Source organism: Thrips palmi, unplaced genomic scaffold (assembly GCF_012932325.1).
Source record: "Thrips palmi isolate BJ-2018 unplaced genomic scaffold, TpBJ-2018v1 HiC_scaffold_1, whole genome shotgun sequence".
NCBI lineage: Eukaryota > Metazoa > Arthropoda > Insecta > Thysanoptera > Thripidae > Thrips > Thrips palmi.
Window position 1 is genome coordinate 12413748 of NW_023144620.1, and position 27535 is coordinate 12441282.

Here is a 27535-nt window from a genome sequence, read left to right on the forward strand (position 1 = left end):
AATTAACCTTTCAAGTTGCACACCAAGAGAAGGCGGTGAATTCCTTTGGTGTGCATTCTCTGCCGGTGACATAACTAGTGTTTCGTTGGCGATGAAAAACATGTCTTCTTGTTTTCATTAGTCCGTCTCATTCATCAATTTGCCGTTAAAGATCAGTGGATTAGTAAAAAAGATGGAAATGTTGCTCATTTAGCCAAAAATGCAAAGAAGCTCCAAGACTAAAGAGATGTTTATTGTGCGTGCCTTGGAGAAGATCCTCAGCGACAAAGATATCAAACGGTCGTACCATTCTCAACTAAAACGATCTTGCGAAGTAGCATTAGGTGAGGCGAACATCCTTGTCTTGCTATTTCCAAATGAATGTGGCAAACGTGTGATAAACTAACCTGCTGTCTTTCCCTGGTACATTGACTAGATAGCTTTTGTAGAAGTAAGGTTATGGTCCACATATGATCTGCACCTGTCGTTACATGTCACCTGTAACGATTTGTTCCATTCAGCTGACGTTATCGATGTCTTTTAACTGCTACTGAAAAGTTGATCTTTTTCGTCATTTTCTATGTTCAGCACATCTCTCCTTTTCTTCTTCACATCTACATCTTGTGCCCTTCTAATTTCTAACCTCACTTAATTTGACACTGCTAGCTGTCATTGCATCACTGACATAGTTTCTAGTGTGAAAAAGTGAGATCAGAAGGGAAATCCCCCTATGTACCCCGATCTCCTAGGGAATATTCGATCAGCTTGCCAACTGTTCTATTTATGTATTGTGTTTTATCTCCAAATTCCAGAGGAAATTAAAAATGAACTGAAAGATGCTGATTCTGAGGCAGGAAACTCCTCCTCTGCCCTTCCATTACCGAAAGAAGATGCAGCCAACAATGTTTCTGCTGAAAAGTATTTTTTGCCTTTCGAATTGGCATGTCAAAGCAAGTCCTCACGCATTGTTGTGACTGCTCTAGATTGTCTCCAGGTATGTTCAATGAGTTAAATTCATTGGAAAGTCTTTACGACTATCTCTTTGTGTTATTACTGTCAATTCTGTTCAAGTTTCATTCAAGGTACAATGTTTAAATTTTTTATGCTCTTATTTTTACAGAAATTAATTGCATATGGCCACTTGACTGGGAATATACCTGATTCAACAACGCCTGGTAAACAATTGATAGATCGCATAGTTGAGACAATTTGTGGATGCTTTAGTGGTCCACAAACTGATGAAGGCGTCCAGCTTCAAATCATCAAGGCAAGTTATCTCTTTTCTTTTGGAAAAGTACAAAATTATTTTACCTTCCCATGTATTTTCTCTCTTTTTAATTTGAGAGTTTTTATGTTCTGAAGGCTCTTCTGACAGTTGTAACCAGTCAACATGTTGAAGTCCATGAAGGAACTATTTTGCTGGCAGTGCGCACCTGTTACAACATCTATTTGGCCAGCAAGAATCTTGTCAATCAAACTACAGCACGAGCCACCCTGACTCAGATGCTGAACGTCATATTTGGTCGCATGGAAAGTCAAGCTGTAAGTTCCTACCAAAGAATCAGATTTATTTATGAGCCCCTTACGCTCATTATTTCAAAGCCACTTTATTAATTTCAGGAGGTCGATGAATTTGAAAAGTTGAAAGAAACATCTGACCATGCTGATGAGCGTCCTCAGGCTGAAGGCAGTAGCAAAGTTCAGGAAGCAGAACCTACAACTCAAGCAACACCTTGTAGTCCCATGGAAACCACGCCTGCTTCCTTCCCAGCATCTGAGTGTACAGTGGAAAAAACTGATGCTTCCACAAATGGTGGAACAAGCACTGCTGTAGTAAATGCTTCAACTGTCCTGGATGACAGACCAGAAACCATTGGTGAAAGCTCTCCATCTCAGTTAAGCAGTGATACAGCAGGAGGAGAAAACAGGGAATCTGCCTCAGGTGTTATTGAAGAACGAACTCCTGGCGATGGTGAAGGCAGAGAGACTAACCAAGAGATGGTCATTGGAATCCTTAATGCTATAGTAGACTCAGTTGTTCAAGGTATGCTGGTTTCATTATGTTTCACAGACTTTTTTTCTTCTTTTTTTTTTTTTTGTGAACATTTTGAACATTATGGCATTTTTACCCTTTTCTAGGCTGTGAATCTAATGGTTTTCCTCCTGGAACATCGAATGGGACTCCTGAGGATTCAACAAGTTCAGAACCAGTGGAAATACCCATAACTCCATCTGATCAAGAGATCAATAATGTTGATCCTACTCCCTCAATTCCTTCTGGGGCTGCTAGTCCTATGGCTATTGTTCCGCAATCAAACAGTCTGCCTAGAGTTCCTTCTCAGGTAAATATCTTACACATTTCTTGTGAGAAAGCTTACCCAGCCCTTCATTCCATCCTCAGGTTTCCTTTTATTCCATAAATATGCTGGCTGATTGGAAGTGTGATACAATCTATTTCAGGATAGTGTTGATGCGAGCAATGAGAGTGATGCTGTGACAGCTACACCAAAATTTACTCATGTGAGACAAAAGGATGCATTTCTTGTTTTCCGCTCTTTATGCAAGCTATCAATGAAACCTGTTCCTGAGCAGCCTGACCCAAAGTAAGTCATGACTCCTAAGGTGGTGTGTGTTGTGTGTGGTTAATCAAAATCTAGTTCACGTGTAATTAAATATTTTTCCCCTTTTCAGATCTCATGAGTTAAGATCAAAGATCTTATCCTTGCACTTACTTTTGTCAATTCTTCAAAATGCTGGCCCAGTTTTCCGAGCCAATGAGATGTTTATCACAGCAATCAAACAGTATCTCTGTGTTGCTCTTTCAAAGAATGGGGTATCATCTGTTCCAGAAGTATTTGAGCTTTCTCTTGCTATTTTTCTTGCTCTTCTTTCGAAGTTTAAGCAGCACCTCAAGATGCAAATTGAAGTTTTCTTCAAGGAAATTTTTCTCAATATTCTGGAGACATCCAGCTCATCATTTGAACACAAGTGGATGGTTATTCAGGCTCTGACAAGAATATGTGATGATGCACAAAGTGTTGTTGACATTTATGTCAACTATGACTGTGATCTATCTGCTGCTAATTTGTTTGAAAGGCTAGTGAATGATTTATCCAAAATAGCTCAGGGGCGTCAAGCTCTTGAGCTTGGAGCAACACCAAACCAGGAAAAGTCTATGCGAATCCGTGGCCTGAAGTGCCTTGTATCCATCCTTAAATGTTGTGTGGAGTGGAGTAAAGACCTGTATGTGAACCCAAACTCTCAAACTTCTTTGGGTGAACGTAAGGACCCTGAAATTGAGCCAACTCCATCAACGCAGGGTGGTGGTAATATCAAATCAATCCACGGAGGTAGCAGTAATAGTATAAATTCTGCTACTTCTAGTGTCAGTATGAATGCTATCAACCGAGAAATTTTGGATACACCAGAACAGTTTGAAGTCCTAAAGCAGCAAAAGGAAGTGTGGGAAACGGGTATTCAAATATTCAACAGAAAGCCCAAGAAAGGGGTGCAATATTTGCAAGAGCAACATCTCTTAGGAACTACTCCATCTGAAGTGGCTGAATGGTTGCATTCTGATGAACGCCTAGATAAGACTGGTTTGGGAGACTATTTAGGAGATAATGACGACTTTGGCAAAGAGGTATGATCCTTGGGGCTAATGCAAAAAATCTATTTCTTGAAAAATAAAAAAAAACTTTGACTGTTCATTTGCTTTTCAGGTAATGTATGCCTATGTTGATCAAATGAATTTCAAGGACCGTGATCTTGTGGCAGCTCTACGCTTTTTCTTGGAAGGCTTTAGGCTTCCTGGAGAGGCCCAAAAGATTGACCGTCTAATGGAAAAATTTGCCAGTAGATACTGTGAATGCAATCCCAAGTAGGTTTATTTTGTTATTTTGGATTCTACCCTTTATTGTTCCCCAGTTTGCCACTGTTTGAAACACTTATTTTGTGTGTTTCAGCAACACATTATTTGCAAGTGCTGACACAGCATATGTGCTGGCATATTCAGTAATTATGCTCACAACTGATTTGCACTCTCCTCAAGTTAAAAGTAAAATGACCAAAGAACAATACATTCGCCTCAATCAAGGAATCAGCGATAGCAAAGACTTACCACAGGAGTATCTTTCTCAAATTTATGATGAAATTGCTGGTCATGAAATCAAAATGAAGGGAGCTTCAAGCAAACCAGGGAAACAAGGTAAATAACTCACCAATCTAGTTGTGCATGTATCTACAAAGATATTTCCATAATGGGTCCTTAATTACTGGCAAAATGGCTTCTCATTGACAGTAATTTCAAGTGAAAAGAAGCGTCGTTTCTTGTGGAACATGGAAATGGAAGTTATATCATCAGCTGCCAAAAATTTAATGGAGTCTGTTAGTCATGTACAAGCTCCTTTCACAACAGCAAAGCATCTAGAACATGTCCGTCCAATGTTTAAGGTAAGGTCTCCTTCTGCTTCCAAGGTCCCTGTTCTTGAAAACCAGTAATAATAATATATTTTGTTATGTATTTGCATAGATGGCATGGACACCTTTCCTTGCTGCATTCAGTGTTGGCCTACAAGATTGTGATGATCAAGAGATTGCATACTTGTGCTTAGACGGTATCCGATGTGCGATTCGCATTACCTGCATCTTCCATATGACGGTACTGTATTATAAAGTCTGTGTTTTATGTTGAAAATGTTGTCTTTGAGCTGCTTATATTGTATTCATTCCTTTTGAACGTTTCCAGCTGGAACGTGATGCATATGTTCAGGCCCTTGCAAGATTTACTCTTCTCACTGCTAACTCCCCTATCACTGAAATGAAGGCTAAGAACATTGATACTATTAAAACTCTCATAACAGTAGCTCATACAGATGGTGTGTAGTGAAAATTTATTTAAAAATTTCAATTTTTTAAAAAGAAAATTAAAAGTAGTTGTAATTTTTTATTATAACTCTCATGCCAGGTAATTACCTTGGGTCTTCATGGCTGGACATTGTCAAATGTATCAGTCAACTGGAACTTGCTCAATTGGTTGGAACTGGGGTGCGTCCCCAGTTCATTTCTAGCACCAAAAGCTATGATCATCACCATCCTGATCTATTGAGTAAACTAAATATGCTGGACCGTAAGTTGAAAGTTTCATTATGTGTGGTTTTAACACTTTCTGCGTGCACCAACTTTTTTGTTTTAATCTTCTAGCAAGTGTCAAAGAATCTATTGGAGAAACTTCATCTCAGAGTGTAGTTGTTGCAGTGGATAGGATATTTACTGGATCCACAAGACTAGATGGTGATGCTATTGTTGATTTTGTAAAAGCTCTTTGCCAGGTATTTGCTTGTCCATTTTTCCATGTTCCATCTCATTAATGTTTGATTTGGCTCTGGAATGCTTTTGATTGGTAAGTAATCCTTTTTTTCTTTTTCTTCTCAGGTATCGTTGGATGAGCTAGCTCACCCTCAACATCCTCGCATGTTTAGCTTGCAAAAAATTGTTGAAATTTCTTACTACAATATGGGCAGAATCCGTTTGCAGTGGTCTCGCATTTGGCAGGTATGTCTCTTTTGCTCCTGACCTGTCCAATTAATCATGATTTTGGGAAATAAATCTTTTTCATCTTTTATTGGGTTGATTTTAGGTCCTTGGAGAGCATTTCAACAAAGTTGGATGTAACCCAAGTGAAGATATTGCATTCTTTGCCGTGGATTCCCTTCGTCAATTATCAATGAAATTCATTGAGAAAGGAGAATTTGCAAATTTCAGATTTCAGAAAGATTTCCTTCGACCATTTGAACACATAATGAAGAAAAATAGGTATGTTGATCCTTCCAAGTTTCAAATGAGGAGTTATTAATGATAAAATTAATTGGTTCTTGCCATTATTTATAGATTGCCATCTATTCGAGACATGGTTGTTCGTTGTATAGCTCAGATGGTGAATTCACAAGCCCACAACATACGATCTGGGTGGAAAAACATTTTTAGTGTTTTCCATCTTGCTGCATCAGATAGTGATGAAGCTATTGTAGAGCTTGCATTCCTCACAACAGGAAAAATCATCAGTTAGTATTATTTCTTTGGTTTTCAAATTTATAACTACTTGTGCTATCCAAATTTTTTTTTTTTTTTTTCAAGGTCTTGTCTCAACTTTTCCTGTAACACTTATAAGTTTCATCTAACTATTTCAGATCAACTGTATGCCCAACATTTTCCAATAATGATTGATTCCTTCCAAGACGCTGTAAAATGTCTGTCTGAGTTTGCTTGCAATGCCAGCTTTCCTGATACTAGTATGGAAGCAATTAGACTGGTGCGAACTTGTGCTATATATGTAGATGAGAAACCTCAGGTAAAATTATATTCAATACGGTACTACAGTATCTTCAACTTTTTATTTTTAATAACGTTTTAATTTTTTTTTGTTATTATCTTCCAGTTGTTCTGTGAACATAGCATGGAAGACAACATGGTTCCAGAAGATGACAGAGTTTGGGTCAGGGGTTGGTTTCCACTTCTGTTTGAGCTGTCCTGTGTTGTGAGTCGCTGTAAATTGGATGTGCGAACTAGAGGACTAACTGTCTTGTTTGAGATTGTGAAAACTCATGGTGACGCATTCAAGCCTCATTGGTGGAAGGACCTTTTTCAAGTTCTTTTCCGCATATTTGACAATATGAAGCTTCCTGAACAACACACTGAGGTAACTAATTCATGAAATACCTACCTATTGTAGATACATTTTTGTGCATAATTTGAAGTTCAGCATCCAAAGTGTGCCAATAGTTCTCACCTGAGTGTTTCTTTGTGCTTCTGTTTTCCACTGAATGTTTAGATGCCCCTTTTAGTTTGAGCTTTGTCCAACCAGTATTAGTTAAATGTTTGTGCTGCAATGCCCTTAAAAAAAAAAAAAGAAGACTTTTAAAAAGTTTAACTTTACTTTTCCTTGTTAATACATTATTATTAAAACCTTGCAATGTGTAGAACTTTGATATTGGAGTAATGTTTGCTTAACTCTTTGTTTCTTGCTATATTCACAGCCCAGTGCAGAGCTAGCTGCCAATCTTGAGGTTAGTGCACTTATGTTTTTATCCCTGCTAATGTATGATTTGCTTATCCACCTCAACAGCAATGCTTTAGCTTTCATTCTGGTTGTCTTGCCTGTCTGTTTCAATAATGCTAAATAATTTTGGTCACCTAATTTTGTGAAAGTTACACATGTAAACACTGTTTCATTTGTAAATTTTTTTTCTTTTTGTGACTTATGTTAATTCTTATGTTGTAACTTGTAACAGAAAGCAGAGTGGATGACAACAACATGCAACCATGCATTGTATGCCATTGTGGATGTCTTCACACAATACTTTGACACTCTAGGTCCCTTACTTTTGGAAGACTTATACTCTCAACTGCATTGGTGTGTCCAACAAGGTACTGTATTCTTGTACCACAAACACATTTAATATTTTTTGTCTACCATAGAATTTTTTTTTAAAAATGGAAGTCTCTAGCTTTTTATCTGTCTCTGTCACAATTTTTTGGCTAACTTAATAGTTAAACTCTCTTGTACTTCCTTTGTCCACAGACAATGAACAGCTAGCTCGATCAGGAACAAACTGTCTTGAAAATTTAGTTATATCCAACGGTCTGAAGTTCAGTGTTGAAACATGGGATAAAACATGTCAGTGTATGGTAGATATATTTACCGCTACCATTCCCAATTCTCTCCTGACATGGAAACCACTTGAAGCCATTGGCAAGGAAAGTGATATGGACATAATAATGTCATCTAACGAAGTATCTCAGTTTGATGGTAATGTAAGTGTTGGCAAGCAGCCGGGAATACTGAAACGTTCTAACAGCAGTCACAGTGAAATCAGTGTTACCAGCACCTCCACAGATGAAACCAAACCAAACAAGGTATCTTGCTGCATATTCTCTTGGTGTAATGCTTGCGACTTCAATTTTCTAAAATATGGTTGTACTTTCACAGATGACTGCTCTGAATTTTGAAAACAAGCTCTTTTCTGGGCTTCTCATAAAATGCATAGTTCAGCTTGAATTGATTCAAACCATAGACAACATTGTATTCTATCCAGCAACTTCAAGAAAGGAGGATCAGGAAAACCTTGCTCTTGCACAGGTATTGAAAAATGTAATTTTCAATCTTAGTCTAAGGCACTTAGAGTTGCTTACAGCAGTTGCTGCATACTTGTTGCTTATTTCGATTGTAATCAATTGATCAATTTTTTACTTGCAGGCTGATTTGATTCATTCAGAAACTCCTCTGTCAAGTAATGTCATTTCTGAACAGACTGAAGAGCTGGGAATGTATTGCCATCTGAGTTCAAAGCATCTCTTTCTCCTTACTGACTGTTTGCTTCAGTCTCATCGTTTTGCAAAAGCTTTCAACTCTAATCATGAACAACGAAATTTGCTGTGGAAAGCAGGTATGTCTGTAGGAAATGGGTAGTTCCGTGCGTACCGTGCCTTTTCATGTCTGAGGGATGAAATAGCTTTATACTTACCAATTTTAGTCATTCCAAGGGCTTGACTTTGTTCAACTTAATCTGGGCATTGAGTGGTGTGTCTGTCACCCATTGGCTGCTAAAAAAACGTCCTCAGTGTATCAACAAGCTTAGTCATCGAGCTGTTATGTAAACTTCTGTTATACTTAAGGTGTAGCTTGCCCATACTCTTATTCGGGGGTCCTATAGTATGCATTTGAGTTGAAAAGACACTCAGGAAAATTAAGTTTTTCTGAGTTTTTCAGAATGAAAAAGGGTAGGCACGCACAGAACAACCCAAATAGCCATAGGCACTTTTTATCAATCTGTTCTTTTCTTGCCTGTATTCAAATTGAAAATTTTGACCCACAGGTTTCAAAGGGAGTGTAAAACCAAATTTGCTAAAGCAAGAGACTCAGTCCTTGGCTTGCGTCTTACGCATTCTCTTTAAGATGTATGCTGATGAGAACCGTCAGGAGGCCTGGCCACTTATTCAAGAAAGATTAATTGAAGTATGCAGGGAGGCTTTGGAGTACTTTCTATGTTTGCAGTCAGAATCTCACAGAGATGCTTGGACATGCTTGTTATTGCTTGTGTTGAACAGGATTTTCAAAATGAATGATGAAAGGGTAAGGTTATCAACTAACATCTACCTTAATAAGTTTTCTCTTCTTCTTCTTATAATCATTTTTTTTTTTTTTTAACTATTTGCTCCTGCAGTTTGCTGCTCATGCGTCAAGTTACTATCCCCTTCTGTGTGAGATTATGTGCTTTGATCTAAAGCCAGAGTTGCGGTCTGTCCTGCGCCGTTTCTTCCTTCGCATTGGACCAGTGTTCGGAATTACTAGTTCCACAGAAGCAATAAATTCCTCAAATGGTCAAATAAATACTACAGTGTGAAGGATAAACTTTTGTTTATATGATTACCTTGGCTGTTAATGTTGAAGAATATGAATGTGTTTATATTGTTATTGTTGCTATGAAGTTTTATAAATTAGGTCTGAGTCATATCTTTCCCCTCATAGTCACACACATAATACAACTTATAAAAGAACCTTAGTTGAGGGGTCCTTTTCACGACTTGTCTTGTATGTGATACGAATATATATGGTTTTTTCAATTCTGCAAAGTGAAGTCTAAATTGCAGTTGAACATTTGTAAGTTTTATGCATCTAAATCAGTTTAACTTTTTTAGGATGAAGTGCAGTCATCTTGTATAATTATTTATGTGGGATCCATTACTATGAGGAGACTTTATGATGATACTACTGTTGACAGGGTCCAGCATAAGGCATTTTAAAGTTATGATGGATATTTCTGTTTCTATGTTGTTGTATTCTTTTCCTTTTCTTTTGTCTTAGTGAGAATTTGTTAAAACAATTGTAAATGATGTCTATTTGGAATATTGCCTTTGTGAATAGATGTGAAAAAATGAGCTGCAATATTTATATTTTTACCTATATTATGTGAATGTCAATAATCTGATTGCCATTTTGAAATGTTCACAATTGTCCACTGTTTCTACAATGAGGTCGCTTTGTTTGTCGTGTTAAGCTGAGACTTAAAAGCTGATGTCCCTTTTTTTCAGTGACACGTGGAGCGCCTTTCTGCACTTAGTTCTCAATTTGACTCTTTTGTTAAAACTTACTTATAATGTGCCTATGGCACTTCTATTTTAATGACCTAAATTTTCTTATTGTATGTTCAAACACCTCAAAAAGAAATGGAAGAGTGTTCTGAATGATGATGGTGGTTGAAGTTTCTCATTAATCATGAAATGACTGAAATGGTATGGCCTCTTGGATATAATGTCATCTTTTGTTTTCGTCCAATATATATGGATAATCTGTTAACACAAGTCATCAAAGTTGCCATTTTCATTTTATTTTATGTCTATTATGTTATTGACAAATAAAGTTTACTACAGGCGAATAACGCCTTCTTTCAACTGGATTGGTTTAAAGTCTATTATATCTTTGCTTGTGAACCTATTACTTGTGATATTGTTGCTGTCCAGCTTTACTGGCTAAGGATCAGATATATTATTCATTAAGAAAAGAAACAAAGACAAGATACGAGCTTTGCTGAGTGATAGTCATTCACATCAAGTTAAGTGCTTATCGCCCTGTGAAACGTGTTTGTCTCCAATTTATCTATTATCTGATTCCGTTTTATCCTGCTTTTTTGAAGCAATTTAATCAATGTAATTCCCATTCAACAATTGTTAGAAATTACATTGATAAGAAAATGCTCCTCAACTGAAGACTTCTCTTTGTTTTTGTAGAAAAAGTATTTGTGTAAAAGCTTTTGAATTCAACTTTATTAAGGCCTCTTGTTCCTTCTCTCTGCCCTTTATTTATTTCTCTCTTAATGCCATATGCCACCCCAATCATTTATCTGTTGTCTGAAAATTAAAACTGGAGGCTTTTCTAGTCACGCATAATATAACATTTAACATCCCATGGTTTAGTGTGTTCTTAGAAATGCCTGTTTGTTCTAGTACTTAATCTTTTTTTCAATTGTACTATGATGGAAGTTTAATGCATCACAACGTTAAAAGCTGTTTATCAGTGCTATAATGGAGGATGCTAATGCTGTTTTTTTGCTTTTAATTTGGCCAGAGTTGATTCCTTTTTTATTTTAAATTTGTTTTTAATGCAACCTTGTCACTATAGACCAGATTTTACTGTAGTTGTTATTTTAACTGCAAAGGATGTTGATCTACTTCAGTTTAGTGTTGTCCTACAAGATATCTTAAGTCAGTATTTGTGGTGGGATTATTTTCCTTAGAGGTATTTTATGATGAGATTTATTGTAACTTTGATGATGAAGATAGGTCGAAGATAAAAGTTCTCTCAGGTTATGTACTTTCATAAAAATCTTTATTTAAGTGGCTTGAGTGACATTCCTGTAATTGGATTTACCAAGAACGAAGATTCCTATATCTAGCCAGTTGTGAATGCTTCATAATAAAATAAACCTGTTGATGAGAACATGGTTTCCTTATTGAACTGATCATGCTAATCAATATTCATCATGCCAGCTGTTGACAGCTTAAGCGTTGACTACCTAGTATTGCAACCCTGAGCCTCAAAGAATACTGTAAACTGTGTGGGCTCTCGAATTGATAAATGGCTAAAATGCTGTCTAGGTTAAATAGCTATACTGGAAAATCACAAAGTATCACTGGCAGTGATCAAATTTACCCCAATAAAAAGTCAATTCTTAAGTGACACCAAAATGGAATATTATCTGTTCAAGCCAAGACTTAACAAAATTATGCCCCAATGGTCCACTCGTATCAGAATTCTACTGCGATTCTAATTTACAGAAAACAGAAACAAAATATGTAGTAACAAGCACTATAAAACCAACAGTAACCACAAATATCTTTTAAAAGATAAATGAAATTCTACAACCCTATGGTAACTCAACACAAAATAAAATTGATAAAAGTTGATACTTAATAGAATTGACCTCTTTTCAAACAAAAAATAGAAAGGAAAAACAGTCACTTAAAAGATCAAATGTTGACATGACACCAAATGTAGTAAATACTGTACATTAACACAGAAATCTATTAGTTGATATGACATACAAGCTGCTTGGAGCATATGAATATGGTGTGAGTTCCTCACACAATGATGCAGAGGTAGTTGTGACTCTGCCACTTGCATGTGAAATAGCAATATTTTCCTCAAGTTCATGCTGATGGAAGGTAGAGGACTGCTACAAGTTCAAGTGAGATATTCAGGAAGACAAAAACGAAGCTGATAGTGGCACATTGAAATGACAACTATTTCAGTACACACAGTTGATAAAATCTGATAAAATAACTAAAACCAGAAGTACAATTCATCAGTTGAACGTGTACAGCAGCCAGACAATCAAAACATGTTCCTGTCTCAACCATTATACTAAGTTTGAAGTTTTACTTAACACAAAATGAGTGTCAGTATAAAAAATACAATACGGTAATTAAAAGTCTAATAAACTAAGTACATAGAAGTTGCCAGAACAAACTAGTTGTGGTGCCAAAACTGAATGCCTCAACTTACAGCAATGTCAAGAGTACACAGAAAAGAGAAGCAATATATGACTTGATATGCACATGACTCATCTTAAAAAGCAACACAACACCCACATAAATACATACTGTTAATGTCAGTCCAATAGATAGACAAAATTTACATGAATTTCTGCATTAAAAAAAAAAGTTGAAACTGTAAACATTTAAGTTTAACATTAAACGCTGGCTCAATTCAAAAACAATAGAGAGCCACTAATACTATTAAAGAGAGACATGCCAGCCTCCGTTAAGATACAAAATGGTACCATGCTTTCCTCAGACAGAAGGCATACTCAAAATAAATATTTCAAGACATCTGAGACTAAAGTAAGATTTCTTGATAGATTGACAAAATATTAAGACTCATCAGAAAACACCTAAGAAAAAAAATGCTCACAAAACATGGCAGTAGATATCGTTGTTTTCAGAAACTTTTGCTTAAATGCAAGCAAACACATTTAAGGTGGCAGATTTCCATTTCAAAAGAGTTATAGTATGCAATAACCCCTGATACAAGTTTAAGTAAACCTACAGATTAATCTTCACTTGACAGTAGGCATTTGCAGTGTTATCATGCAATAATTAAATTGCAGACAGCTGAAACACCTCTAGACATTTCTCGTAAATTAAATGACTAAATTTCATCCCAGGCCAGCTGGTGTACACACACATCCCAATTAATTGTTAAGATAAGGCCTGATAAGATGTTAAGGATTTACAGTACATATTATTACATTACTTACAGACTAGTAACCTAGATCACCTTATTTTTTACATTAAGCATAACATTTTTCAGTTCAGATTAGTATAAAAGGAGAGATGAATTGGATCAATCTCTAACGATGTGGTGTAATACTTCACGTTGATAGAAATGAGACCATTTACTTTTCTTCCTTCAACCAACATGCCAATACTCTTGCAGATCAAAATTCATAACTGAACTGACTGGTCCTTAAAGACCTTAAAGACTTATGATGCAGTTTACTCAGAGCAATACACACTTGCACACAAAATAACTTGTTGCACTTCAAGTAACCCTGTCTTTCACAGTTCCACACCTTCTTCAATGAACTGGTGGATATTAAATGGTAAAATCACATTTAAATGGGCTCAAATGAGAAAATTCACTCACATAGCAAATCCGTTTATGAGGTGCACAGGCATTGAACAAGTGTCCATTTTTCTCATCAAGGAGATTTTTACCAAGAGAATGTTGTACATAGCGGCACTTAGCCGCCAAGGCCAACCTCAAGAGGGTAAGCTGTTCATTTCAAGAACAATACTGTTTGAATTGCTTTGAGGTCTTTCTTGATCAGCAGTCTTTTCAAGAGGCAATGCTTTGCAGCTGCTATTCACATTTGTAGGCGGCCAAGAAAGCTGGCGGTCAGTAGGTAGAGGATTCCACGATGGGGACACACTGTCAGTGTACCCAGAGGAGCTCAAGGATTTATCACCATTATGCAGCACTATTCCATTCTTCAAAACATGGTTGTTTGTTACTGGATCAGATGTTTTGCTCACAGGCACTTTATCAGATTCGCTAATTGTGCGACGCTTTGGCACTTGGATAAGGGCTATTGGATCTAGAGTGACTCCACAAACACTTGCCAATCTATTTAAAAAAAAAAAAATTATCACTGATGATATAGGTGTACTGAGTGGCAAAAATATCCAACTTATTTTACTTGACATACCTCTGCCTGGAGATCTGATTAGCCTCTCCCTGTGCTGCTGAAAACTCACTGCAAATTTCTGTTATGGTAGCGGGACTTCGAGGAGGCTGTTTCAAAGCACTACTAACATCCATAACTGGAGGCTCTTGAGAGAGTGGAGGCCATGAATGGTCATTGGAAAGGTCTCTTTCAACCTTAAGGTATTTACGGTGAGACTTTTCAATGTTATGAAACCTGTACCTAAAATAAGATGTGATATTAATATTTGATTTAAAAAATCAAAGTTTCACTGAAAAAAATTGTCAATGACAAACCTTAGCTTTTTGATGACAACATAATCAATAAGGAAAGTTTCAATCAAGGATGCAAGGCAAAAATTTATGCCAGCATAAACAAGAATCAAAATACAAAAGCTCATGTCCACAGGCATTTTTAATTCAAACTGATCTTCAACCCATTTTGGGGGACCTAGGACAAGCCAAGCCGTCAAGGCAGCAGTTCCAACAGATGACAGTAACATGCCATAGTTGCTAGTGATTGGTTTCCTATAAGGAGGTCCTTTCGAGAAGACAACAGCCAAAATGATGTACTGAAAACTGGAAGTAGCAAATATTGCATAGTTTTCAAAACAGCCAACTCCATTTTCCTCTTTTGTGGATGCTGCATCAAAATGGACAAACCAATCATATCTGCAAACCATAATACCCAAAAATTCAGTCTAATTATTTAAACTTCAAGAAATTTAGTCATGATGAAAGCATTGTCTAATTAACACTTACGTCTGAATGTGATAGAAACTACCAGTCTGGACAACAATCACCACAAGAATCTGGGCAAGAAGGGAGAGCACTGGGGACAGTGATACAAGTGAAGCCAAAGGTGGCGTTTTCACAAGGGGCCCATCAAATGCTTCAGTGCGACCAAAGAAAAAGGCAAACACCTACAATAAAAGACACTCATTAGAAAATCAAGCAAAAAGGAATTGAAAGCAGTTACAAAGAGAAACAAGAAACTGAGACAAACCGTAATCATGAAGAGATCAATGTAGAGATATTGCATATCGGTGAGGTTTGAATCAATGGAGTACAAAATCATGACAGAAACGAATTGGCAAAGACTATACGCTGCCATGTACTTAAATATACCGAAAGAAGTGACCAAAGCTGCACGTCCTTCACGGATAACAGTCGGTACACATGAAATATTTGCAACTTTGGACGTAAAAGGAGAGGCAACAGACGACTCTGCTTCTGATAAGGATATCCCAGTGTGGGCGGCTTTAAGAGCTCCACAGTCATTTGCTCCATCGCCGCACATAGCTGTGTTGGAAATAAATGTAAAGTTACAAAGTGAACGTAAAACAAAATAGGTTTCACAAGGCATCAGAGACTTACCAACATAGTACCCAAGACCTTGCAGTTCCTGCACAAGCTGTTGTTTCTGATCCGGGCTCATACGAGCAAATACAGCCCCTCTAGTAACAATTCTTGGAATAAGTTCCGGGAAATGATTCTTGATAATGGACCAGGTGCGGCCAGTAATAGCGAAGCAAAAATCTTTGCTAAACATGTCCAGTTTCACATCTCTGTAACAGTAACGGAAAGGTAACAACACACTAATCTTAACAAAACAGTAGTTGTTAATTTGTTCAAAATTTTTACACAGACCCATTGCCTAGCTGAGTTGGACTGCCTGATGGGTCTTCTATAAACACAACAGATCCTGATTCAATTGTGGCAAGGCTCTGCAAGCTGTTGCTATTGGTCATGTTTGTCATATAGCTAGCATCTCCACCTCCCTAAAAAATTATGTCACAGACATTATTACACAGAATAATTTAATGCACATAATGAACAATGGCCTTAGAGTTAAAGTGATTGCTAGTAAAACAGACAACTTACATTAGCAATTGCAGCATCAGCTTGAGACTGGGTGAAACAAATTTGAGGAGACTGCCCTGCAATGGCTGGCACTCCATGGACCACAATGATGGAACGACAAGCAGGAATCATCCCGCAATCACGAGCCACACTCATACCCGTTTGAATGTTGTCTCCCGTAACCATTATAGTACGAACATGAGCTGAGCGCAGTTCTCTGATTACCCCTGTGGTTTCCGGTTTCAAACGATTCTCCATAATGACTAAGCCAATAAATTGCAAAGCACATTCCACATCTTCCCGCTGCATTCTTTGGATCTTTACGTAACTACCAGAGAGTGTCTTTGTTCCAACAGCTAATACCCTGTACCCTTGTTGTGTATACTCCTCCAAGATTGAATGGAACTCGGGGGGAACTGCAAACATGACACTCCATTAGGCACAATGTATATGTTACTTTAAATAAGTTTAAAAATAAATGTAAAATTATTTACTTGAGTTGGGAAGAGAAAGGGACATGATCATTTCAGGAGATCCCTTGCAATACACTTTGAATTTGCTCGCCCCTAATACTCGACTGATTACACTCATTCTTTGCAGGCTTGATGAAAAAGGAAATTGTCGGAGAATACCTATTTCAATAGGTTCCTGAGAATAAGAAAAGAAAAATCACAATTACACATGCTATCTGCACCTTGAATTCAAAAACTGTTAAATTGCTTTAAATTGAAGGCTCTTACTACATCAGGAGCATTTGAAGGAGGAGGCCGGACAACAGTAGGAAAAATCAGATCAAACTTTGAATTATCATCAATTTCAGGTTCTTCTAATACCCAGTTTGTTGATTCAAACATCTGAAATAGTTAGAAATACTCTTGAAAACTGAAAGATGACCCCCACACAATAACAGGCCACAGGAAGAAAAATAATTTTAGAACCATAAAACACCATTACCTTAAGGTCAAGAGGATCTCCAGACAGTTTGCCATCAATGATTGTGAGGGAGTGGCAAGACACCATTGCTCTACAAAGCTCATCATCCACAGCCAATGTGTCCACCTCTCTGATAGGAAGATGAAAATGATTGTTCCGAAGAGGAACCACTCCCCACATATCCATACCATCTTCAGTTAAGGTGCCAGTCTTATCAAAGCACACACAGTCGATTGAACCCGATACATTGATGCACCTTGGAGTGATGCAGTATATATCCTTCTTCCCTAGCCTGTTTTGAGCATAAAAGTGACCGACTGTCATAGCAGCAGGTAGAGCAGGGGGAACTACTACAGTGATGAGATCCAATGCTTCCAAAGTTATGTCTCTGGCACTCACACCTCTCATAAACTAGAACAAAACGGAAAGGAAGATTAGATAAAATTATGTAAAAAGGAAACTTCAAGAATGTGTTCCTAAAGTAATAACATACCTTTGTAAGAATTGTGTACACAAAGCCAATACTAGCAATGCCAGCAAGCAGTTTGACAAACTTGTAGGAATCATGTTCAAACTTAAAATCAACGGGAGGAGGATATAAAATAGAACGAACTAAATTGCCTTTTGAAGTGGAGAAACCAGTACGGACTACAACAGCAAGAACTTTCTCTTTATCAAAATAGCGGGTTTGAATAACTTGAGTACCACAAAACAAAGTGTGGCGTGAGTGTTCTTTCTGATCAAATATCAAAGTCTGCACGTTTGGTAGAGATGTTTTAGTCACTGGAACACTCTCACCTAAAAAAAGCAGACCGAATCACAGTTAAGTTGATCTAGAATTTTAAAAAATCATATTGTTAATTTTTAACATATACATGCATGTATATATACACCTACCAGTCAACATGCTTTCATTGACAATGCATGTGCCTGTAAGAAGGACGGCATCACACTGCATAATGCAGCCATGAGAAGGGACAACGAGCAAGTCTCCTGGAACTAGATGTTCAGTAGGGACAGTGACCACCTCTCCAGTATTGCCACGAATAATAGTGGCAACATCAGAAGAATGAACAGTGCTCTGAAGATTCCGTAAATTCTGTACAGAAAAATCCAAAGTAAGCCATCCAGAAAGGAACTAAAATTTTTTATATGCTGATGAGAAGAAAAAATACTTACACGTCTTGTTTGCATTATGGACATCGAAACACCAAATATCGACATTATGAGGATGGCAGTAGCATATGAATAATAGTTATCCAGGAACCACAGTATGAATGAACAAAATTGGAAAACATAGAAAGGGTTCAAGACTTCAAGGAACAAGAGTTCGGGGACACTTTTCAGGGGGATCCTTATTTCATTGTTGCCATACACGCAGCGACGCATGTACTGATCTTGCAGGGACACTCCCTTCTGCTGATGAAGTGTTGATGTAGACACTTCATTATCGAGCCCTTGAAGCTGTTGAAATTCATGGCGGTCCCAGTCCCAAGCAAAGCGCATCTTTTTGCAACGGAACATCCGTAAACAGTCCACTTCTAAAAACAGAGTCAATAACAAGCCTTCAATTAGGAAGCTACATCAAAACTCTGTGTCAAAGCTAAACAAATTGAGTGAATGAACAAACCTTTGAAAACCCCCCCAGATGTATGAATACTGAGGGGAACATTGCTCTGCCTAATTTCTGAAAGTGCTTGCATGTCCCAACTGTCATCAGCACCTTTGTCTTTCTTGTCTCTGAAGCTTCTACACGTTGAAAAGAAGGCAATAGAAAATAAGTATTAAAATGATGGTTAATGCACAAATTGCATATGATAATATTAATTTATAAAAGGAATGGCTTACTCGAGATTATCCCTTGTGTATGTGACAACATTCTTCACATGATAGCATTTGTGTTTTTTCTGAAACTCTTCCTGTTAATAAAGATTGTGAATAAAAATTTTGTTGGTGTACCATTCATTAAAGCAACATTTCAGAAACCTGACATACCACTAGAAGAACTTTTTGAGCTGTTTCTAATCCACATTTTATATGAGTGGCAAATAACCACCAATGGGGCGTCCAATGAAAGAAGAGACGAAGCAGCCCACCAGTCAATATTATAAAGAACCAAGTAATAGCTGTCAGACATGGGCTTCGGCAATATCCATACACTTCCTGTCAAAACAAGAAGACACATTTAATTAATAACAGAACATGACAAACCATCTTGTATTTAATTCTTCAGAAAAGCAATTCCTAACCATTTGGTCATCTTTTCCAGCATTGATGTAATCAACACCAGATTGCATCTTTGGAGCGGCACCATTTCTGATCTTTCCTTTAGTACCTGAAATAAGAGAAGACAAATAAATACTTGGGGACAAAACACTTCTAGGGATAAATCTAAAACAAATAAAACATGTTAGGCGAAAGTAAAATGTTGTTTTGGTTTTGTTGTGTCTTTTTTAAGAGAGGAAAAGAGAGATAAAAAGTTAATTAATACTGGGGGGAAGAAAGAAAGAGAACATGATTAAAATAAGGTACCACATGAGCACAAAAATGATACCTTGATTTTCCAAAAGCTCTGCATTTTGTTCATAGAGCTGTTTCTTGCGAAGATGTTGATCACTATCTGAGATCCATGCTCTCAAAGAGTAGATGAAACCACCTCGGCTACTATTCATATTGGTAGAAGTCATCTTCACAAATCTTGAAACAATGTTGTGCAACAAGAAAAACTGCTTAACAAGCTTGAAGTCTTGCCAGTTGAGTCTGAGTCAGTTGCAGGAGAATATCAGCAACTAGTTGACTATCGATTGCACAATTCGACTAACACTAATGATTAAATAACAATATATTTTCGAGTTTAGAACTAAGCCACTAAGCTGACAATCTCATTCACAACTTAAGCAGCAGCAAGTCTCTTTTAACATAGAAACTTTTTGAAAGTAGAAAAGAAAAAGTTTAAAGACTATCAGTCTATCTACATAACACAGTATATTTATGAGGAAAACAAATACCTCCTATATTATCACAGAAATGTAATTTTTAAGTACCCAAGGTCTTATTCACTATTGGCAAATAGTGCACAGATCAATACGAGCTGTCGGAGATCAGTTTTGAGTCACACGACACTGCTTCCAGGGTTTTCACCGGTTTGTTGTTTTCTTCCTAAAGAATCCGAACTGGTTCGGGGAGTGATTCTGCTTGCAGTCAGCAATGCAACTTCTTCAGGCTTCAGGCCATTGAAATCTAGTTTTCCAAGCAATGTTCACCTCCCCAACCACAGAGGCATTGGCTACCTTGGCTTGGTGGGGTGTTGCTGGAGTAACAGCTGATGTCAGTCCCCAGGATCTGGCTTTCGCCATCCAATACGAGACCTCTTGGCATCAATCTCACAGCAGGACATTGCACCGAATGTAATCTTTAAAGAAAACTTGGATGATGGGTCCTTAGACATCACGAATAGAAGTATCTGCCTTAAAGTAAGATGTTCAATGAAAATAAACCAAACAGACTAGATAGATAGGTTGAGTGTCCTTGTCTTCCTTTGAGTCCATTAATAAAATAATGCTATAGTAAAGGGGCGAGTTGCCAAATCACTTGAGACTCAAAACTGGATGGCCACACAAAATCATCGGACGTTGTTTCAGACTAAAATTCTTGATCCAGTCTTTAAATATCATGGTGAACACCAGGTGACACAGGGCAGTCCGATTGCAGGTAGGCCGGGGGCGGATCAAGTGGACACCTCTTCAAGGCGAATGCTCCACTCCACGATTTGGTGCTTGCTTGGACTAGACCACTAGACACTGGCAGAAGCAGACGACTTGCTCTGGCTTCGGCAGACGTGGGTGCAGTCCGCGACGTCTGGGCGCGACGCGGCAGCGCATGTGACAACGACACCGCCAGGCCGTCTCCAAAAAAGGCGAGCCCGGGCGCTGCGAGTGCGAGGGGCACGCTCGGTACGCTGCGGTCGGACGTGAGACACTCTCGCACTTTGCACGCTATCCCATTCAAGGATCACGCTCACGGCGACGGCCTTTCCTTTCCGGACGCGACGGCAGGGCTTGACGCGGGACCCAGGAAGACGCGGGGCACGGCCAGCTAAAATTAACAGGAACCAGATCGAACCAGCTAACCCGTGCAGCGCGACCAGATAAGTGCGAAGCCTTTGCGAAGCGAGGATGTCGCCTCGCTGATCGTCATCGGAAAACCACCACAACTGGTACTACGTTTACACGGGGGAGCTAGCCTCGGTCAACTCGAGGGGTGGGGGAGTGGAGGGGAGACACCACTCAGCCAGGGCTAGCAGACGTCGTGTTCACGCGGTGCCGGTGGAGCGTTGTTGGGGTGACTTTCTAACCTCAAGATAGCCTAAACAATTTCGAATTTAAGTCGAAATCAGGTCGAAATTTGCTTTACGCAATCGACAAAGGATATTTTTATTCAGAAACGATCAGTTACAAGTGGTAAAAAACAAATCAATAAAAATTACATAAAATAGAATAAGTAAATTAATGATTTCATACAACAGAAAACTGCTTCCCAAGTTTTTTCCAACGATTTCACAGGTGTATTCATAATAATAGAAAATAGATGGGCTTACAACACCTCAAAAACACTGCGCACACCTAACCTCACTTGACCGTGTGGTGTTTACACGTTGGAGTTAGCCTCGGTCAACGGGTTAGCCAGGGTAGCTCGAGGGGTCTAACTCGTTGACCCACCTACGTGTTCATGCGCGTGAGTTGACCCCGGCTAGCTCGAGACCTACCCCCTCCACTCCCCCACCCCTCGAGTTGACCGAGGCTAGCTCTCTCGTGTAAACGTAGTATGGGCGACGGCGGAGCGGACGGGGACGGGCAGCTCGGCTCGGCTCGCGCATGCACCCTGGGGGGCAGGCGCCCAGCGCCTCTCTCCGCTCGCCCGCGAAGCGTCAAGAGGAGCGTTGCCACGACAGGAAACGCGAACGTGGTTCGCCCCCGGCCGAGAGGCCGCGCTTTTCGGCGGCAGCGGGACGGGTTGCGGCCGCCGAATGCACGGCGCGGCGACTGCAGCACGGGGAGGCGGCCGGGGCGCGGCGATGCACACTGAGGCGACCGCGGCAGCAGAGGTTAGGTTGGCCGGGCCGCAGTGCGACGCGGTGCGCTATGAGAAATCGCTGCGGTGGCGCCTACACTTGCGCTCGGCTCCGCGGTCGCGGTTCGGGCCGCGGGCTGCCGAGGCGACGTCGGGCGCCGCGACGGCGTCGTTCGGGTCGGAACGCCCCGTGCCTGACCCACCCCGGGGTGAATGAATCACAGCTTGACGACGTCATCGGGCAACGCGCCATAGCACGCCGTAGGAGGAACGGTGACGTGTTTCCCTCGAATTTGGCCTGAATTTGGCGGCTGCCACTTCCGCCACGAGGAAGTGCTCTCAGCGCGCTTCTTGGGCTTGCGCGCGTTCTTCGCGGCGATAGGGGCGAGTCCGGCGAGCCTGCAGAGACGTGAAGAGAGCAGAAGTGCAGCCGGCCCGGCTCGTCTTGTGGCGTCTTAGCCTTGTGCAAGAGCGCGGACTGCAGTTCTTGATGACGTGCGATTGAAGTCAGGCGAACTTGCCCGCGTCCTCACAAAGGCCGACCGACTGTCGTTGATTTTGATTTCACGATGACGGAGCTTCATGCCTGTACATGTTGGGACCTGAGCATTTTCCTGAATGACCACGAGGGAAGTCCCAGCGCTCCAGCACAATGTGTAAAACTGGGTGTAGCGTTCTTTTCACTGTTCAAAAGAGAGAAAGAGAGGTTTCCCGGTCCAGACGACTTACCATACAAGTCTCCGTCGTCGAAAGAGAAGGCGGATCCGGTGGAGCCCGCGAGGCCGCTGGCCGCGGCCGCCGCCAGGACGCCGTCTTCCGGATGGCATTCGCGCCCCAGGCTCGCCGTCCGGCTCGAGCTCCTGGAGCTGCTGCTGCCGCAGCTGTCGAGGCTTCTGGTGGAGGCCCTCGACCCCGCCGTGGAGTCAGGAGCCGCCCCCAGGCGGGGGAGCACCGACAAAGCTGCATCCGAGGCGTCGGGGAGTCCCTCTGGACCGCGAGGCGCCGCTGAGGTTGTGTCTGGAGGCTCCTCTGGGCAGGAGGGCGCCGCTGAGGATGCATCTGGAGGCTCCTCTGGGCAGGAGGGCGCCGCTGAGGACGCATCTGGAGGCTCCTCTGGGCAGGAGGGCGCCGCTGAGGTTGCATCTTGGGGCACTGCGATAGGTGACGCTGACGGAGGCTGTGCCGGAGCGGCGGCCTCAGCTCCAGAGGCCGGGACGTAGGCACGCTCTGCGGGTGCCGCCGCTGCAGGCGATGCAGGTGGGTGGCCGCCGCGGCCTGCCCGCGCCGCGTCGTGGCCGTCGACGGCCGTCATGTTTGTCATGGGGCGACGGAGGGTGGCGGCCTAGCGTGGCCTGTCGTGGCCTGGCGGCACGGTGCCCTCGGTGCCGAGATAAGACGGTGGAGGGCGCTAGCGCGGCGCGGAGGGCGCGGGGGCCGCGGGGTCCCAGTCGGCGGCACTGTAAGGGCTGCTGCAGCACGCCGAGCACGTCAAGCACGCCGACCCTGCCCCTGCCATATCAGCCGGCCAGCCGGTGCTGCTGCTGCCCTCCTCTGCCCTCACGCCTCTCGACGACACGTGTCCCGGACTCACGCTGTTCCTCGCCGCCGGGGTGTCCGCAGGTCACCGCCGACACCTTCAGGCTTCAGTGCGTGGAGGCGTGGAGGCGCGCTGTCACCACGGCCTGATGCCGCCAACTGGGCTTGCTAGCCTGCTGGCGCGGGCGTGCACTCGGCGGCGACCTCTTGTTGATACAGCGGTCCGCTGCGGCGTGCGGCACACGGCACGGGCACTGCGAGGGCACCGCGACACGTCGGGTCGTAGGTCGAAGGTCCACGCGCGGTTTCGATCGGGTTACAGTGCGCGGTCAGTGCGGCGCGTCGCTGCGCGTTGCGGTGCGCTGCGGTGCGCTTGTCGAACCTGGCGGCCTGGCGCGAAATGTCTTGCCTGCCGCAATGTGGACTGCTACTAGCCCGCCTGTCGGCCTGTCGGGCTGTCGGGCCGTCGGCCTGTCGGCCTGTCGGGCCGTCGGTGGGCGGGGGCCTGGCCTATCCTATCCTATCTCCTTCTCACGGCGAACGACGCGGAGCTCTAAGAGAGGCCGATAACGCAGACATGCCGCGCCGCGCCACGGCCACGGCCCCGTCCTGGCGGGCAGCGAGCACGTGCTGCTGGGCAGCCGCATAAGGGGAAGCCAAGCCCGCGCCCTGCCCCCCGGCCAGCCTGCCCCGGCCCTGGCCTGCCCCCGCCACGCACCTCCACGTTTGCGACACGCCGGGTGCCCCCGCCCCGCTCAGTGAGATGAACAAGGATAGCACTACAAACTCATTAGCAGCGAGGAGCCGCGCATCCGTCAACACAGTAGTTGATTTATTTTGCTGTTTTTGCCTCTCCCACGGCGCAAGGCGCGCAAGGCTGTCTGCTGATTACCAGCGCGCATGATCCGCATGATGGTGGCGCCGCCGAGTGCCTGGTACAGTACGCACCGCCGCACTGCTACAGTGTACCAAGTACAGCGGGTGGCAGTGGCGGCATTGTAGTGCCGGCGGAAGGCACTCTGGAAGGGAAACGCCCATTATTCCGCCCCACCTCCGCCGCGCCACACCGCGCCACGCCGCCACACACAACACTATACCGGCAACCAAGCAATTGCACCTGTCCGCAGCTGTCTGTTCTGTAGGGCTCGGCGGCAGATTCAGCCAGCCAAGGCCACAGATGGGCCGCTGTCGCCGCGCAGCGCCGCGCCGAAAAAGTTCCTGGGATTATGTCAGCGACCAGCCGCAGCCGTACAGAGGCGTCCCGTCCAGCGTCCAGCCCATTGTATCCCTCATCAAAATGATTGGTTAGACAAGTTGGCGGAAACGGCCGGCCCATCCATTCCTAGTCCAGTTTATCCAGCCAGCAGGTGCTGCAGTTGCGCTGGAGTGGCTGGTCCAGTCGGCGCGTGTGCCAACAGCGGCCAACAGCCGTACGGACCGACTCCGAACAGCGCTGCATCGCTCCGTCTCTCTCACTCCCGCTTCTGTCTTCCATGAGAGTGAGAGAGACAAAGCGCCGGAGCACCGACGAACGACCAGCAGACTGATTCAGAGAGTCATTTTCGTCCCTCTGTCTCTGGCGTCCCGTATGGGCTCGAGAGAGACAGAGCGACGAAAACGACTCTCTGAATGAGTCTGCCGCCCGTGCAGTCCAATCGAGGCAGCGCCGTGAGGTACAGTACAAGGAGGTACGAGCCCGCTGTGCACGGCGGCGGCGGGGACGCAGGACTCGGTCTGTTCGTCGCGAGAGCAGGGAGATCGGCCCGCGAAGGCCTTAGGAACCCTCCAGAAGTTCCGGTTGGTTCCGGCGCGCGATCTGGACCGCTCCGGTTCCAAGAGGTTCGTTCCGGCCTCGCCTGGGCTTACCAACCGGACCCCCCCCCATGGAGGCGCGCACCTGTTCGGGTCATCAACCTGTGTCTCCTTCTACAACGGGTTTCGTAGAAAACGGACCCGAGATATTGCCTCGACAAACTGGGCGCCGCCGGAGTTTGCGAGGGATCTGGACAGGAGCACGCGGTCGCATGAAGAAGGGGGCAGGGCGAAGCACACCTTTCGCAAAGCATCAAGACTTGGACCAAGAGGACGCCGTTGATCCCCGAGATAAGGGGACGAAGCAGGGGGGCACCGGAACCGGTTGCGCTAGCAGGGGCTGTTCCGGGGTGTGGGCCTGCATAACCCCCTCGGGGGGATGTCGACCCCCTCCCTGACTGGCCATACTGCGAGTGGGGGCTTGTAGTCGCTTGAGGCTCTTCCCCGCCGGGATAAAGTGTCACCTTAGTAAGGACGGCCATGTCTCGTTTTGCAGTGCAGGCGGGCATGTGTCGGGCCCGAAATGGCATACGATCAATTGTGGTCTAGCCCTTAATGGTAATGGTAATGGAACGCCCGGCATGCCGCACTGCGTGCACGTTCGGCGGGCTGCCTACCGCCGCCGCCGCGAGGCGCTCTGAGCCAACGAACCGCCACCGCGGAGGCTCGAGGCTCGGCGCGGCGGCGCGCGTTGGCATTCTCTGCCTTGCCCAGTAGACTGATTCCGAGAAACGTTTCCATTGCTCTGTCTCTCTCGCACCTATAGAGGACGCCTCGTGAGTGCGAGAGAGACAGGGCGACGAAAACGACTCTCGGAATCAGTCTACAGAGTCCCCAAATCGAGACCTCCGCAGCGAGGCGCGGCGTGGGCGAGCTTTGTGCAGTGATGCAGTTTCTGCCTGCGAGTCGCGTGTCGAGTGGACTAGCGATTGCGGCCAGTCGCTCGCCGCTCGCTTGTTTGTCATCCGGCCGAGTCGCGGTTCAAGTCGCCAAACTAGGCTACTCGTTTCATAAACGGCCCGCTGCCAGCGACTCTCAGTAGACGGGTTCTCAGAATCGGTTTCGTCGCTCTGTCTCTCTCGCACGTAAACGGGACGCCCCATGAGAGCGAGAGAGACAGAGCGACGAAGCGACTCTAGAAATCAACCTGCGGCTTGGTGATCGTATAGAGGGCATGGAGGGCGGCTCGCGACGTGCGCGCGGCTAGGTGGGTGCCCTGCAGGTGCCCTGGCGAGCCCCAGCCCCAGACCCCGGCCCGGCGTGTGGCCAGCTCAAACCGCCCCGAGGGCCGAGGGACCCGAAGTCCGAAGCCTCACAGGCGCGGCCACAACCCGCACGACGCGGCAGGCGGCAGGAACTTGCCGACGCGCCGCTCCCGCCACCCACGTCACCCCCAGCCCGCCCCGCCCCGCCCCGCCCCGCCCCGCCCCGCCCCGCCCCGCCCCGCCCCGCCCCGCCCCGCCCCGCCCCGCCCCGACCCGCCCCACCCCGCTCCGCCCCGCCCCGCCCCATCCCCGCGGAGGCAGAGGCAGAGGCGGCGGAGCCCCAGTCACAACAAGCCAGTAAAATTAGACGATCGATGCCCATTGCCCATTGCGCTCGTCAGGACCATCAGTCGCCGCCTCGGCCGATAATGTGGCGTAATTGAACAAACAGGTGGTTCATTGGGTGCTGCGGGACGCGGAAGAGCGGTTTTCAGTTAAGGGTCGCAATTTGGGCTGGGCAGCGAGCCAACTTCTCTACAAACTCAAGTGTGTACATAGTACACACCACCTGGAGTGAACAGTACACTCCAACCTGGAGCGTACTTAGCATGTACACTCCAGGTTGGCGTGTACTTGCCAAGTACATGCCAGGTGGCTCATACCTGCAGCAGGGAGCCAGCAACAGTGTACCTGAAGGTATGCGCCACCTGGCGTGTGCTTGGCAAGTACACGCCAACCTGGAGTGTACATGCCAAGTACACGCCAACCTGGAGTGTACATGCCAAGTACACGCCAACCTGGAGTGTACATGCTAAGTACACTCCAGGTGGAGTGTACTATGTACACACTTGAGTTTGTAGAGTTCTTCCACTCAAAT

At 43.8% G+C, this 27535-nt stretch overlaps 2 protein-coding genes across 5 annotated transcripts; one reads left to right on the forward strand and one right to left on the reverse strand.

Annotated features, from left to right (window-relative positions):
- The first annotated feature begins 49 nt into the window (after positions 1–49).
- LOC117646385 (brefeldin A-inhibited guanine nucleotide-exchange protein 1) lies at positions 50–11473 on the forward strand. 4 transcript variants are annotated; one of them, XM_034387312.1, is made up of 27 exons: positions 50–323; positions 792–973; positions 1100–1246; positions 1342–1521; positions 1600–2023; positions 2119–2321; positions 2440–2582; positions 2671–3622; positions 3702–3859; positions 3945–4186; positions 4280–4431; positions 4511–4639; positions 4727–4856; positions 4946–5107; positions 5182–5309; positions 5413–5532; positions 5618–5793; positions 5869–6041; positions 6168–6328; positions 6416–6676; positions 7014–7043; positions 7269–7404; positions 7559–7893; positions 7967–8128; positions 8234–8423; positions 8853–9109; positions 9201–11473. In XM_034387312.1, exons 1-27 carry the CDS (start codon positions 200–202, stop codon positions 9378–9380), a joined length of 5637 nt encoding a protein of 1878 aa, XP_034243203.1. In that variant the 5' UTR covers positions 50–199; the 3' UTR covers positions 9381–11473. The 4 variants fall into 4 exon arrangements, with proteins under 4 accessions (XP_034243203.1, XP_034243286.1, XP_034243379.1 ...); XM_034387395.1 differs by having other exon boundaries at positions 7967–8116; positions 9201–9380; XM_034387488.1 differs by lacking the exon at positions 7014–7043.
- LOC117646661 (probable cation-transporting ATPase 13A3) lies at positions 11344–21835 on the reverse strand. Its single transcript, XM_034387808.1, has 19 exons — positions 19590–21835; positions 19285–19370; positions 19031–19198; positions 18884–18954; positions 18666–18784; positions 18215–18576; positions 17933–18134; positions 17529–17833; positions 17057–17446; positions 16843–16956; positions 16597–16750; positions 16124–16518; positions 15890–16020; positions 15617–15807; positions 15246–15541; positions 15002–15162; positions 14537–14911; positions 14244–14462; positions 11344–14161 (listed from the first exon to the last, which is right to left on the reverse strand). Exons 1-19 carry the CDS (start codon positions 19720–19722, stop codon positions 13798–13800), a joined length of 4236 nt encoding a protein of 1411 aa, XP_034243699.1. The 5' UTR covers positions 19723–21835; the 3' UTR covers positions 11344–13797.
- Between the last annotated feature and the right edge of the window lie 5700 nt (positions 21836–27535).